Source organism: Asterias rubens, chromosome 4 (genome assembly GCF_902459465.1).
Source record: "Asterias rubens chromosome 4, eAstRub1.3, whole genome shotgun sequence".
NCBI classification, from domain to species: domain Eukaryota; kingdom Metazoa; phylum Echinodermata; class Asteroidea; order Forcipulatida; family Asteriidae; genus Asterias; species Asterias rubens.
The window spans coordinates 2,962,910-2,979,320 of record NC_047065.1 but is presented as its reverse complement, the minus strand read 5'-3'; the positions used below and the strand labels follow the sequence as shown (position 1 = coordinate 2,979,320).

Here is a 16,411-nt window from a genome sequence, read left to right as displayed (position 1 = left end):
GATAAAAACCTCAGGGTTCATCTCCTGAGAATGATCGTAAAGGCCAGGCCAGGGAAGGAGTGTCAGACGGGATGCACTGTTCCGCTCCCTCGCCAGTATTCTCACCATCGGAAAGGTCATTTCAACGATGTGTTTTATTTCGCGCTTTTAGGGGGAAATTGAATGCGGCATGCTTGTGCTTGAAGGTTTTGCAAACGACAACCAAAAGGATAAATTCTTGAGATTTGCGTAGACGGCCATGGATTAATCAATATGATGAGTTTATAACACTTACACTAAGTAAATCATGATAGATTTTGCCTTAAAGTAAAGTGTGCTATTCTCTGAACATGAATTTTACATGAAATGTAGAAAAGAATACGGCAAAGTTGCAGACAAGTTTAAAATCTTCTTTAAAACTTCTTTGGTTGTCAACTCAAACTCACTTCGCCAGTTACGGTAACAGGGCCTTTTCCAACATAGCACAAAGACTCTAGAATTCACGTCCCGAGGACCTAAGACAAATGCACAACATCACTCTCTTTCAGCAGAAACTTAAAACAATTTGACAACACCTTTACTTTACTTCTACTACAGTAACCTTAAAAATGGTAAATAGAAAAGTGCGCCTTACAAATGCTGTTAGTTTAATTTCTACTACTTTATATGCTCTTTAACAAAAAGGGTAATGTACAATTGGGAATAAAATGGTGGTGACTCGATCTGGAACGATCATTTTAAACCTTGCACTGTCGTGCGATGACCCTGCTAGATTTAAACGAACAAAAATACCTCGTACCACTCTTTCATTCCCTCATCATTTCCTGATTTCAATAAAGGGAAAGACATGCAATTCTGTCAACCTACCTGACTGTTCCATCCTTGGACGATGTAAATAAGAGGTTAGGATTACGTTTTCCAAACCTTGCTCCGGACAGAGTGTCACTGTGACCTACAAATGAGAAGAACAAAATCATGATTAAGAAACAAGTCAAATATGGCCAAGTCTTCCTTTTACAATTCATTTAAAAGGTAAAAACAAAACAAAAAAGGAAAATGAAAATCAAGATCAGAAAAGATAAACAACAAACAAGCATGATGTTTTGGCGGAAAAAAATGAGTAAGTTTACTGGCCCATTGCAAAAATCACTGGCCTCAAGCCTGCAGTTCATTGTTAACTATGAGCCTTGATACTACACAATCAGCATCAATTACCTTGATTCTGAGACGCCATTGATTCCAGTAAATGATTAACCCATCTTAGTCTATCGATTCACCAATATTGATTGTCTGATCCATTAGAGTCTACGTAGATATAACCCCAGCATACATAAACAGAGTTATGTTGAAAGTCATTACATAAAGATATTGACAAAGTACAAGTACTCTTAATTGCAAACACAGGGACAGATACATCCAACCTACTGGATAATAATGATTGCACAGTACTCATACACTGTACCATAGCTGTGTCAAGTATCAAAGGGAAGGCACACGTTTGGTAATTACTCAAACCAAATATTAACTTAAAAACTGACTTGGTAACATGCATTGGGGAGCTGTTGGTAGTATAAAACATTGTGGGAAATGACTCCCTTTGAAGTCACGTAGTTTTTGAGAAAGAGGTTATTTCTCACTAAAATAATAAAAGACTTTCAGCTGGAAGTCTTTTATTCCTATCTGAAAGCCCATAAATTCGTCCAACAAGGGTGTTTTTTCTTACATCATTTTCTCGCAAATCCGATGACCAAGTGAGCTCAATTTTTCACGGGCTTAATATTTTATGCATATGTTGAGATACACCAAGTGAGAACACTGGTCTTTGACATTTACCAAACGTGTACCTTCCCTTTAACTCAACTTACAACCCTTTATTTCTCCTTCTTTTTCTTTTTGTTTTTAACTTAAAGATTCGTACAAAAAAATTAAAAAAATGCAACAGAACTTGTCCGGTTCAAAGGCAGAAAAAGCTACTCTGGACACTATTGGTGATTAAAATTACTTAAAATAATTGTTAGCATACAAACTTGATTGGTAATGAGCAATGGAGAGCTGTTCATATTATAAAACATTTTGAGAAACGGCTCCCTCTCTGAAGTAACATAGTTTTTGAGAAAGAGGTAACTTCTCATTCAAATAGTAAAAGACTCAAGGGTGTTTTTCTCTTTCATTATTATCTCGCAACTTCGACGACCAATTGAGCCCAAACTTTCACAGGTTTGTTATTGTATGCATAGGTTGGGATACACCAAGTGAGAATACTGGTCCATGACAATTACCAATAGTGTCCAGTGTCTTTACCTATCCAATAATCCCATCAACTACCCCAATCCCACAAACCATCCAAATCCCACCAACTACCCCCATCCAAACACCACTTTAGAGCAGCGTTTTCGAGGCAACTTCGGATGATCGTTTATGGTTGCGTCGTTGAAATTTTGATTCAAAAAGAAGAAGGAAATCTTGTAAAACCAAATCTAATTTTACTCACTGCTGTTTTTAAACTGTTCAACAACAAAAAAATAATAAAAGTTCAGTAATTTCCAGTGAAATTATTAGACAGCACGGCTTTACCCAAGCCGTGTATCACATTTTTGCCCGTGTTTTCAGCCCAACTGGCCGTGCTAACACGGTGTGCACGGCTCACTAGCTAACACGTTGCTTTAGAGTGAGTGCATGTACAAGCTACAAAAGCACCCTGACGATCACTAAAATCATATTCTTGTAAAATGCACCCCTGATAATAACAAGTTTCACAAGTGCAATCAAAATATTGTTTTCACAAAAAATTTCTATTGTATTAAGGCAAAAATAAACACAGGCATCAGCCTTTTAGTACACTCTCTCTTCCATATTTGTTTTTTTTATCCCTCCGTCAATCAAGGATGGAATTCCCATGCGTTAGCACGAGGCAGGCACGCATGCTAGGAACGACAGCTCAACAAACTACTGAAATTACAGCAGGCAATATGTAGTGACACATCATGCCATTGCACAATGATGCCAATTTCCTTATCAAGATGAAAAGCAATTTGCGCACGGGTCACTGCATTATCTTTCCCAAACCAAAACAACCACATTAGATGAAAATCTTGATACCCAAGAGAATTTCTAACACACACATGACCCTCACGGGTGCTTTCAATTCAGTGTGCTGGAAGCAATACAAATGTCGGCTCTTCTTTGGATGTATTCCAACATCACGCGCACACATCGATGATCACAAACCATTTGTATTGATTGATCTTAAGTAAATATCAATGTACACGAACATCAAGCATAATGGACAGGATGTTGCCGCACTTCAATATCACTACAGAGATAATGGAGGGTAGGGTTGAAGCTTTTCCAGACACGGCTTGTGTTTTGCTTTAATCAACAACAATTTGTCCCGCAGAATACTGCATTTATCTAGAGAGAAGTATTCTACAATCCCGGCCATATCTCGTTGGTCCCCCACACAACGGCCCCGGTGCCCCCTTTTCAATGTTTGCTCTCTTTGCACGGTCTTCACTGCCATCAACATTAAGCAGGGGAACACGGGAGAATGTTTAAAGTCATATTGCGAATCAGTGGCCCCAGCATTTTGGCCGGGATTGTAGAATACTACATTTATCTAGAGAGAACGACTCTAGAATACTATAGGTTTATCCAGAGAGGAGCACTCTAAAACCAGACGGAAGTCCTAGGCAAGGAGGAAACGACGGAATCAGTACGGTCAATTTCTTTTCCTTGCCTGAAGCCACGACCACTGCTGGTGGGTGAAAAAGACTACCGCGTGTCTATTTAGACTAGGGTAAGAAACGGAAGAGAGGGAAAAAAGGGGACGGTTGTGTGTCTTGGCGTCGTACGAGACCTGGGAAACCAAACAGATGGAAATGTCAAGTACTAAGAGAGTTCTTGGTCTCTTTGTTTAGGGACGTCTCAAGATAAAACTCAAATTCAGAGAAAGAAGGCTCTTTTTGGGAGATGGCGGGGCTGGAATATGCGGGGGAAAAACATTTGAGACCGCAGGACTTCACTTGTAGCTCTGAATCTTTATCGGACCAGGATTTTCATTTACAAGACCAAAATCAAAATGAAAAGAGACTAGAGTCAAATTGAGAACAGAGTTTTAGAATCTTAACTGTTTTATTTGAAGAAAAAAAGATTTATCTCTTCTGCTTTGGTGGGGATTGCAAGAGATTTGTGAGACTCAAACTCGTCAGTTGAACATCATTCTGTTCAGACAAAGGTGATGAATTACAAAAACAAGGCCAACAGACTTGTCCTGTCTTGAGTTTACTGGCCCGACACTGAAGTCACTGGCCGATATTTCAGTCTAAAATTTCAGAGTAAAATATACCCTTGATGGGCATATTCTGTGCCAAGTATTTCAGGAATAATGGTGACCTACTCACCGGATGACCAAAAAACCTGATGGATTTGAACAAATAACAGGCCTGTTTGCTTCATTTTTGAAAGGGCAAGGGCACTTTCTCCTTTTGTCAAGGGTAGGTATCCTTTGAGGAAATTTTTACTGTCAGAGCATTTCAAGGGCACCACGGCAATGGCCAGGGGACATTGAGGCAATTGCCTTCATTGCCTTCGTGAAGTTTCAGGTCTGAAATGAAAGCACTGGCTTCCTTATTATCCCTGATTGTGGAAGGAGTGTCAGAAACTGACCACATCACAGGTGCCAACTTTACAGACAAGCTCAATAAATCAAACTACTTTGAACACATGCTAAAAACATCATCCTCTCATAACAAAACCTCTCATCAAATATGGATGGAATTAGATACGACCCATCCCTGGATGTTTTCACACATCTCAATTACGACTTTATAAGAAAACGAACAAATTGAGCCGGCGATAAGGCTTTAAGAAAAGCTGTGAATGGTCTTACCTTGGAACGTGCCAATCGGTAGAAGAGTCCCTTTGGAGTAGACGTGAACGGCGCTGTCCGAACAAACGGCGGCCACTAGGGGATCACCCCCACACAGCGAGCTGTTGGGGGAAAGAGAAAGAAGGAATTAAAGGCACTGTACACTCTTGGTAATTACACAAAATAATACATTAGCATGAAAACTTACTTGGTAACAAGCAACTGAGAGCTGTTGATAGTATACACCGTACCACATTGTGAGAAACGGCTCCCTCTGAAGTAACATAGTTTTGGAGAAAAGGTGTTTTCTCATTAAAAAATATTTCTACCCGAAAGCACACACATTTGTACAACAAGGGTTTTTTTTCTTTTCATAGTTTTCTTGCAACTTCGATGACCAATTGAGCACAAATTTTCTCAGGCTTGTTATTTGATGCATATGTATGGATACACCAAGTGAGAATACTTGGTCTTTGACAATTACCAAACGTGTCCAGTGTCTTTGAAGGAGTTATTCAAGGGCTCATGCTTGACTCTGTGTAAGAAGGTTAATTAAGGGAATCAATGTGTGGTGAAGAGGTTTTCAACTAGTGGTTTAATCCCAACGAGGCCTGGTTCTTGATAATTTTACCGAGACGAAGTCGAGGTAAATGGTAAAGCCCTCCGCCGCCCTCGGGTAAACAACTCCTTATAAGGGAATGCTGTGCGCGTCGCGCTTATCGCGTGATGTGGCACAACTGTTTCAGCCGTTGCTCTCGACCAATAGGAATGAAGAAACTGTCTTATAAGAGCAGGTGCAAGGTCACTGTCACGCCCATGAATTAACACTTTTTACCGGTCATAAACAAAGGTTTATACACACCCACGTGACGCGCTCTCCACCAATAGGTATAGCGAAACTGTCTGAGGTATTTATGAATACTGGATTAAGTATCATTAGAAATGACTACAGCGGTTTATGTGGAGCGAGGCTGCATTCAATCATGGCAAGAGTTTGAGATCTACCAGAAATTCAGTTGGGGGTTTTCTGGTCCGCTGAGGTATTTTTACTTGGTTAATCGCAAGCATTAAAGTAAATTACTGAACTAAGTATCATTAGAAATGACTACAATGGTACATGTGGAATGAAGTACTTCTGCATTTGATTTCAATCTTGAGGCATAATGGTAAAAGTTTTGGGATCTACAAGAAATTCAGGGGGGGGGGGGGATAGAAAACAAAGTTTTAGAAGTGAGTGCCTGCCATAGCAAACCTCATCAAATGCTCATACAGGCAGAATGGCAAGAGTTTGATACAAGAAATTCGGTGGGGGAGGGGTTCTGATCAGTTGAGTCTTTTTCAAGCATAAATCGGCATTATTGTAAGTTGTGATAAAAAAGTGCCTGCCATAGAAAAACCTCATAAGGGTATGTACCATGATAAAACGATAAATCTTGATACAGTAAGTTAAATATGAAAATGTTCATGATGTATGCACAATTCTATCACCATTTCAAGCAATTAATTGAAGAAAACAAAAAGGTTTTTGAAAAATTAGTATTGGTTGCCTTTTAGTATAAATATAGGATTCAAACTGCCTCTAGCTACTTGGTAAAAGTCTACTCTAGAATGGCAAAGTTTGTGAGTTCAGATCACACCTGAGTGATTTGCCTTGAAATTTGTTTCACTGAACTGGGGGAAAATACCGAGTATACAGTGCTTTCTACACAAATCGGTGCAAGGGTAAGAGCTAATAATATGCCTGTTATATACTTTCTGGACCTAATTTCATAGAGCTGAAGCACAAAAAGTTGCTAAGCAAAACAAAACCATGCTAACCAGAATGAGGTTCCAGGCAAACTACCATGTAATATAATTGCAATTTGTGACTGGTATTCTGCTCATTTCGGCTTAGAAGAAAATTGTTAAGCAATATTTTCTAGCTCTATAAAATTGCGCCCTGTTCCTCCTACTACTATTGACTACTTAGACTTGATTCAAGTCTTAGATTGCTGTTGTTCTTCTGCATCTCAGCCACGAAAAGCGCCCCTAAATTATTAGCTATCGCGCACCCTAACTCGCAATCTAAATGACGAAGGTTGGTCACAAGAGGGCGCTGTTTGTAGCGGCTTTCAGCAGGATGACTAAAAAGCCACGATCAAAGACTTGGAACCAAGTCTATTGACTACCGGGTCTGAACCCTTGACCTTCCAATATAAAAGACCATTTACTTTCAGTATACTCAGTAAGGGATCTATTCATTTCCTGTAGGGCCGTGCCGCAATAATGAAGCAACCATTTAATTACGTAAAGGGCAGAGGGTTTGTGATAAACGTTGTCATGTCATCGTCGTGATTGTAAAATGTAAGTGGAAGACAAATTTGCCAACAGCGTCTCTTCATAAAGTATGTATCTACGTATGTACAGAGGAAGCGGATTCGGCATGTCGTTACCATGGCAACCGGATTGCAGACAATATTGCACCTGAGTTGAATTTTCTTTTAAATATGATTTTCAAGGATTACAAGAGTTTACATCATGCCACTTGGTAAGGAGTAATGGGGAGAGGTTGATGGTATAAAACATTCTGAGAAACGGCTCCCTCTGAAGTGACGTAGTTTTCGAGAAGGAAGTAATTTTAAACGAACTTGATTTCGAGACCTCAGATTTAGAATTTGAGGTCTCGGAATCAAGCATCTCAAAGCACACAACTTCGTGTGACAAGGGTGTTTTTTTCTTTCAAAGTTATCTCGCAACTCCGACGACCAATATCAAGCTCAAATTATCACAGGTTTGTTATTTAATGCATATGTTGAGATACACCAAGTAAGAAGACTAGTCTTTGACAATTACCAATAGTGTCCAGTGTCTTTAAAAGCTAGAGTTCAAGCTATCAGGCTTGATATTTGGTCCTCAGAAAAATGTGTTTAGAACTAGAGCTGACCTACATGTACATTGCTAAGGATTTAATATATAGAAACTTCTGGCAGTTAAATCACAACTTTTTCTGATTTTATCAAGGGAAAAAAAAAAAAAAAAAAAAGGCAAATCAGACTTAAGTAGGAAAAATATATCACGCCTGATCTACGTTAGGTACATTGTAAAATCGGTTGAAGATCCTATTACGTTTTTTAAAGAGACCTATCACTCACAAAAGTACAAATTTTATGAGATTTTCGGTGCACCATACTTCTCTTTAAAAACAGGATTCATTCAACACAGATTTATCCAGACATCATCAGTGCAGTCTCATTTTGTTTCTTAGATCTCAACAAAACCGAGCCACAAATCCCTCTGATCTCTCCTCCTTCAATAAAAAGCTCTAGGAATTAGAAAGCACTCAGCAATATGAGCTCCCCGCTGCACAATTACCCTCTAAGACATTACAAATGTCTTCCGAGATCCCTTAGATGGTTGAGGGACCTACTTTCTTAATAGAGTCTTGAGGAATATAAGATCAATGAACGAGGATGTAAACTCTGCCCTATACGCTTTCATCGTTTGCTTCTTTTGATACTGCGTTATTAGATTGCATATAATCATCCGGAATGCACTCCGGAATCTGATGTGCACTTTATTATAAAGAGACGTACGTGTAACACAGATATTTGGAGGCCAACTGCCTGAGAAACTGCTTATCTGCACTAGCAAAGCAAAGGTCAATGGTTCGAATCTGATGCCAGTGATTAGGATTTTTTCCCCACAGAATTCTGGAAAGTGTTGAGCACACCAGTGTACGGGTAAAAAATAAATTATGCTCTTTTTTAAAATCCTTCATGCAAAGAACAAAGTATCAACAACTATCAGGAACTGCAACACCATCATACCTTCCCAATCAGCCATCTTCATGTTCTGCACTAATTCATGTTCTTTATCTTGATGCAGTCACTAAGCCCAGACAAAATAGAAATGTCTCTTCTTTTGGTAAAATGAGAATCATGTATCTATAACAATAACAATTTTCAAGCAAAACACCACTTGACACTTTGTTATGATACCAAACACCATACCATAATTCAAAACAAAGGTCACACCCACTTACTTACTGTAAGCCATAAATAACTTCCCATTTGCTTTTTACAACGAAGTTTCTGCTCTGCCCGCTAAACTTGTTCCTTTAAAGGGTTTGGTACTTTTTGAAGGACACAAAGCACAAAAGTCCACAGATTTACATTAAACTTACACGGTTTAAAGTTATCGATGGTAGAAAGCTTCCCTTATAAAATATTACTTGCTGAACAATTTCCCAAAAATATTGTTTTTCTCAGTGAGACAAAAACTATTTCAGCATGTACAATTTATGCAACTCTCCTGAAAAAATTGCTCTGTGATTTTCACTTTTTCTCAAAAACTTGGCGACTAATGAAGTTGGAACTTTTTCAGGTAAATGATATCACATACATCTTCATTCACAGTGAGTAGGGATTCAGGACACTTTCGGTAAACAGTGCTGTCCAAGGCCCACATTTTGTGTATCACAACTTATATATAAAATAACAAACCTGTGAAAATTCATGCTCAATCGGTCATCGGAGTCGGGAGATAGTAACGGTAAAACCCACCCTTGTATCCACACGTTTCGCCGTGTCATGACATGTGTTTAAAATAAATCCGTAATTCTCGATATCGAGAATTGATATTGTTTTACTGTTTTCTCAAAAAGTAAAGCATTTCATGGAATAATGTTTCAAGAGAAGTCTTTCACCTTCTGTAAACCCTGTAAGTTATTTGTAAATCTGTGAACTTTTATTTATTTTTTTTGTACCGAAAGGGTCCAATGGCTTTAAGCAAAACATTGTTTGATACATTATGATACCAAATACCAAACATAAATCAAAACAAAGATCACACCCACGTACTTTTGTAAGCCATAAATAACTTCCCATTTGCTTTTTACTAACTTTTTCCTTTAATAAATTTTGCATTGACGCTCCCTCACCTTGCAGAGCTTGCCTCTTGCGCTTCCGCTAATAACCACTGACATTAGCAGACCTGACAGCACTTCCAGATAAATTACCAACCCACCATGAGAGTCCATTAGAAAATCAGTTTTCACTTCTCTCTGATTAACTCGTGACTTCCAGCCGAGGCTGTATACCTTTGATGTTCGTAAAAAACCTTTTGGCAAATAGATGCAAATTATTTCAGAACCTGATGCATCACTAAAAAGAGCTAGACTCAATCAAATGGCAGCTCTCTTTTAGCAACATGAGTTTTTAACCATGTACGTTGTCGGCATTTGTAGTTAGATGAAAAGAGGTTGTTAAAAAATCACTCTTTTATGTTCAAAAGTGATGACTTTGTTGAGAAGTTGTTCATAATTTGTAGAAGGTTGTCAATTTATTTGGTTTTCTTGGAAGTGTGAAATGTAAAGTCTTCCTGACGCAAGTTACAGAAATGGTTATAATATATTGCAAAATGCTTAAAAACCAAAATGAACTGATGACCAAAATGAACTGAAGAACAATAATATTTTGAATAATGCAAACTCTAGCGATGAAAATACAAATTTAAAAGGAACTAAATAAGAGATATTTAATAAACAGACCCTTGTCATCTCATTGGAGAAGGGAAGGTTCTCCAGCATTAACAAATCATACCATTACATGGCCTATGTCATTAACCGTGCAGTTTTGTTCCATCCATTTGCGATTCAAATTGATAGATGGAAATTTTTCATCGGGGATAAAGAATAATAACTTTGGTTTTTCACTTCTTTCCCCGGGTTCTGTGAAAACAAATGCCTGTGATTTGTTTTCACAGAGCTCTAAAGCCAAATACTGAGTATACAGTGCTAACACACATCTTTTGGTGTATAATACATGTGTGGGTATTAAAACCAAAATATTATTCTTTATCCCTGATGAAAAATTACATCTATTAAATCGTTGCGGTACCCGCTGCTAAAGTAAAAAAAATTCAAACTGTCTCTAGCTACCCGGCAATCTCGGTGGTCTAGTTGGTAAGACACTGCTCTAGAATTCCAAAAGGGTTACGGGTTCGAATCCCATTAAGTAATATGCCTTTGATTTTTTTCCCACAGAACTTGGGCCAAGTACTGAGTATACAGTGCTAACAGACACATTGCATGGGTAAAACCAAAAGTAAGATTCAATTTGAGTCGTACTACTTTTTCTTGATCGTTATTACCGTGGCATTGATTAAACTAAACCAGACAAACAGACAGGTGAAGTAAACACCCTTAGGGTACCGAGGAATGAGTTTCTTATTTAAAGGAACATTACAGAATTGGTTTTTGCTAACAAAACAGTTGCTGGCAGTGTAAGAACTTTATGTATTATACACCATATACATAAACTGACAAACCTGTAGAAGTTTGAGATCGATCGGTCATCTGGGTCACGAGAGAATAGTGAACAACCGTTTACAAATTTTGCATCGCATCTATGCCAAAATATTATTTTTTAAAGAAAACACTCACTGAGCGATAAACTCCTACGCGAAGTTAGATTATTTATTTCTCATCAAATATGACATTTCAGACAGAAATATTTCAAGGGATGTTTTCAACTATCATCATCATTAGACCGTGTAAGTTTCATGTAAAACTGTGATCTTCATGATTTTTGTTTCTTACCAATTCTGTAACGTTCCTTTAATGCTTCAATTCAATACAAAGAATAAAAAAAAAGCCAATGTACTTCTTTTGTAAAGAAATACTCTCTGACCGTTTGGCTTCAAAAAGTTTATCATAAAAGGATTCGCTTCTTTATCCTCAATTTAATATTTTTTTTAATTCAATTTAAAAAATATTCATCAGTGAAGATAATGATGGTAGAAAGCTTCCCTTAAAATATTACTTGCTGAGGCGCTGTCGTTTTTTGAGAAATTAGTAAAACAATGTCACAATGGCGAAAATTATTTTCGGCAACCAAACACAATTGGCTAGTTGCCACTGACTGCAAAGTAAAACTTTTCTACGCTAAGCAAATTTAAATTTCAGCAGCCTAGTTTGGTTTGATGTGTGAAAGATTGTTGTTTAACCATCAAAGGCTTCCGCCTCTACCCTTATCCCTTTTCGTAATTCATTTATGAGTTTCTGTTCCAGTAATAATTGAACTAGCCAGAGGGAACGTCGACATGAGCAAACACCCCCCCCCTCTCTACCGACATCAACCCCTCTTTCTTTTAGTATAGATCATTTTTACTCCCTCGCAACAACTGATATTAATTTATTCATGGCCCGAAGGCAAATCATACTTTCCTTTCTAAATTCAAGGCCTTATCCATCTCATAAACAAATAACTCATTAATCATGATGTTCCGGAGTAATTTACATTTTAAACTCGCTGATATTTTGCCAGAGAGTGTCAAAGTTACTTGGGAAGGAGGGTTGAAAACAGGAGTCCGTTAAAAATGTACCAAAAGAGATTGTGCATTATTTTGTCTCGTTTCAGGCACTGAATGCTTTTATGAGTTTTTTTAAATTTCACTGTGATCCTTTAAGATTTAAAAAAAAATAAATAAATAAAAATACAAACATTTTGATGCGTGCTTTCAACCAATTTATCCTCAACTCAGTTTATTTATTTATTTATTTAGTTATTTTATTATTATTTTTTTAGGGGGGCGGGTTGTAACAACAGGTTGTGTAATAATGGATAAGATTTTGGCATGTACACACGAATATGAAATTTACGAAACTGTTTTCAAAAGTCTATCTTAAACTTCCAGACGTCATAAACAAAAAGACAATGTTACGTCAATAGAAAACAATCTCAAGTAAAACAAAAATAAAATAAAAATTAATAATCTCAAGCAAGTTCTAAAAATATTTTGTTTGACCAAGAACACAGGAAAAATCCTGCATCAGAAAAAATTTAGATCGACCAAATACTCATTGGAAAAAACTTTCTTACAAACAAACTTTTCAAAATTACTAAAAGAAAGATACAAAAAGAAACTTACGTCGACTGTGCATCAAGTTCAGTGATGTAAGTCTCCTGATTATCCGGGCCCACCGTCGTCTGGCGTCCCAACTTCAGCTTCGTCAACGACTCAAAGTAATTAGATGTGGTCATCTTGGACAAGCTCTGCTTGCTCTAGAATGAGCTCTCTCGGTTCAGAGACAGCCTTCCTCTCCGATCGTCAACTGTGAAATGAAGAGGAGAGCGAACAAAGCTAAGGTTCTGGGTGGAATGACAGCCGTCCCTGTGAGTAAGAGACCTGTCTCACACAGCATGCTCCTATTCGTTGACGGTGAACTAATAATGTATGCGTCACATCACCACTGTGCTCAGGTAATTTCAATGATGTTGGGCCACAAGGATTCAAAGACTTGTTTCTATCTACTTACTTACCCGAAGTGTTATTTTTCAGTGTTTCATCCCTCTTCTTTTCAGAGATGTGGAGATTTCATTGATGATGCTGTTCTATCCACTTGTAAGTTGTTTTCTGTTCAAGAAATAAAGAATATAATGTTAAGCACAGAGTAACAGAAATGCAAAAAAAAAAACCACAAAAATTAATAGAAATGCAATTCTTCTGAGAGAAGATAAAATTTTCTGAGCATTTTGATTGAAAAGGAAAGGATGGTTATTGCAACTCCCTTGGACTAAATTCACATAACATCAGCATACAATAGATACAACAAATTATTTCCTGGAAATAAAAACAACACTTCTATTTTAAAGTTAATGTTATGTATTAGTTTGGTACCATTAATTTTAATACTAGTAACAATACAGGATAGTTCAAGGTAAGAATATAGCCCTTTTATGACTCACTACATGTTGGTACATAGTCAACATCTTCAACTATGGTTATAATTATGAGAAAAAATATAATTAGCTGCAACAAACTGGTACATGGTCAACTGGTTGTCAATTAGCTTTTGAGAAAGACTCTGCTAGGGTCCAAACGTCAGGCCATTCAAGACATTGGACACTATTGGTAATTGTCTAAGGCCAGTCTTCTCACTTGGTGTATCGCGTCAGGTCATTAAAGACATTGGACACTATTGGTAATTGTCTAAGGCCAGTCTTCTCACTTGGTGTATCGCGTCAGGCCATTCAAGACATTGGACACTATTGGTAATTGTCTAAGGCCAGTCTTCTCACTTGGTGTATCGCGTCAGGTCATTAAAGACATTGGACACTATTGGTAATTTGTCTAAGGCCAGTCTTCTCACTTGGTGTATCTCAGCATATGCACAAAATAACAAACCTGTGAACAGTTGATGAAAGAAAAACCACCCTTGTCACACAGTTGTGTGCTTTCAGATGCCTGATTTAGAGACCTCAAACTCTAAATCTGAGGTCTCGAAATCAAATCCGTGGAAAATTACTTCTTTCTCCAAAACTACGTTACTGCAGAGGGAGCCGTTTCTCACAATACTATCAACAGCTCCCCATTACTTGTTACCAAGTAAGATTTTATGCTGATGATTATTTTGAGTAATTACCAATAGTGTCCATCTGCCTTTAACTACATGTATAATATTTAAAAGAACATTTGGCTTCTAGTGCCCACATTGTTAAACAACCTTTTTTTCCCATTAAATTCAAGGAATGTTAGATGAGTCAATAATGATGGCATTTGATGGGAGGAGGTATGGGATATGTATGGGATATGCTGATCGTAACTTAATCTTCCATGGATATTAATCAATAACCTAACACTGGAGGCCGGTATGTGATAGGATTGAAAACACGCCTACATGATCCGCCATTCTAATGAACCCAACTAGTTCTTTTCTAAATTATGTTTTATAGAACTATTACCTTATATATAGGCCCAATTTCATATAGCTGCTAAGCACAAAAATTTGCTTAGCATGGAGTTTTGGCCTTCATAAAAACATGATTTCTAACAAAATGTCCACGTGATGAACAGCTGAATTTCAGTACAGGCAATAATTTTTTACGCATCAAATGCAAATTTTGTTGGGTATCATGTTTTTTTTCAAGGAAGAAATTTCATGCTAAGCAAATTTTTGTGCTTAGCAGCTCTATGAAATTGGGCCCTGATCTTTGGCTACATTACCAAAGATGAGGTATAAGGTAAAACATGTAGTCTGATGTCTGAATCAAATACATTAAGATTACTTATTTTTTCTTAATCAAGCACAGGTTAAGGGCACTGGAACACCTTTGGTAATTGTTAAAGACCAGTATTCTCACTTGGTGTATCCCAACATATGCCTAAAATAACCAATCTTTGAAAATTTCGGCTAAATTGGACATCGAAGTTGCAAGAGAAAAGTGAAAGAAGAAACATCCTTGTTGCACAATTCTGTGTGCTTTCAGATGCCTGAAAAGGGCTTTAGGACTAAGGTATTTCTCAGGTTCAAATATTTAGTGAGAAATTAACTCTTTCTCAAAAACAGCTCTCTGTTGCTTGCTACCTAGTAAGTTTTTATGCTATGTATGTTTTAAGTTATTATCAATAGTGTCCAGTGCAGTAAGCTTATTAAAAACATTTTTCCATAATGCAAATTCTAGAGTAAAAATTACTAAACATTATTTAATCATTAGATATTGACAAAAAGCAGATATGTATCCCTAAAAAATTGCGAAGGCAATCAAATTTTGAATAATTCTCAACGGTTGACTTTTGCTAAACTCCTGCAAATTATTCGCTTCAAAAACAGCCCTGTGATATAAAAATTTGTATTGCATTTGCATTGGCAGGAAGTATGGACCGGGCTTAAGACTGTAATCTGTCGGCACTGTACTTCCTAGAACACAACCTGAGAAGGTTTACAGTGCGCATTCACTCTATAAAGAACTTTTCTGCTGCTTTCTAGAAATATGGAATTACATTCTTATACTTTATAGTATGCTGTAGGGCAAATCAAGTTTTCTGGGAATTCCATGGTTGTCCTGGGGGTACATCTCAAATTTTTACTGTATTCTTGAAAATATGCATGTTGAATTTTTTTCACAGGACTCGGGGAAAGTACTGGTATGCAGTGTTTACACCTGCAGGTGTTTGGCTAAAAACCAAAGTACTTTTTTTTTTTTTTTAAGTTCTCCTAAATTTTCCCAATTAGTTTGGCTTTTGAGATAAATTTTTAATTTGTTGGCAATAATTATGTACAAAAACGGGAGTCAAATCCCCCCTCCCATTACTTGTTGGGTTTGTTTTTAGGGGATGATTTTTACATTTATTTCTTAGTTCAAAGCAGCATCATCCAACTTTTTTCAGTAAATTTTGTCTTAAACACAGATAAATCATTCTATCCAAATATTGATCTGATTTCAGGAATTACAAATTAGTAAAATGGAAGCTATTTTCCCTTTATAAATCTAGCTTTGCTTTCACAACTCAAGACAGTTGTCCCGAACACTCACTTGGTACTAAATTGGATTGAGAAAAAGTGCAATTCCATTGAATTAGTGTCATAACAGTCACTAAGGGATCATGATTTATGGGGATTAGAATAAACCCACGCCTCTGGCAAACAGACAAGTCTCTTAAGACTCAGATATTCTAAGAAGTCACATTACTTCTAAACTGTTTTATAGCCATCGTTAAAGACACTGGACACTAATTGTCAAAGATATTCTAAGAAGTCACATTACTTCTAAACTGTTTTATAGCCATCGTTAAAGACACTGGACA

General features: G+C 37.2%; 1 protein-coding gene across 2 annotated transcripts in view; it reads right to left on the bottom strand.

Moving 5' to 3' along the window:
* Window positions 1-16,411, bottom strand: part of LOC117289203 (WD repeat-containing protein 89-like) — a 70,871-nt gene that overhangs the window by 46,151 nt on the left and 8,309 nt on the right. For both annotated transcript variants that reach the window (XM_033770213.1, XM_033770214.1), the window contains exons 2-5: window positions 13,147-13,240; window positions 12,755-12,938; window positions 4,868-4,968; window positions 847-931 (exon numbers count right to left, since the gene is read on the bottom strand). In XM_033770213.1, coding sequence (XP_033626104.1) covers window positions 847-931; window positions 4,868-4,968; window positions 12,755-12,867 — 299 coding nt within the window. In that variant the 5' untranslated portion in view covers window positions 12,868-12,938; window positions 13,147-13,240. The remainder of the gene's footprint in view (window positions 1-846; window positions 932-4,867; window positions 4,969-12,754; window positions 12,939-13,146; window positions 13,241-16,411) is intronic.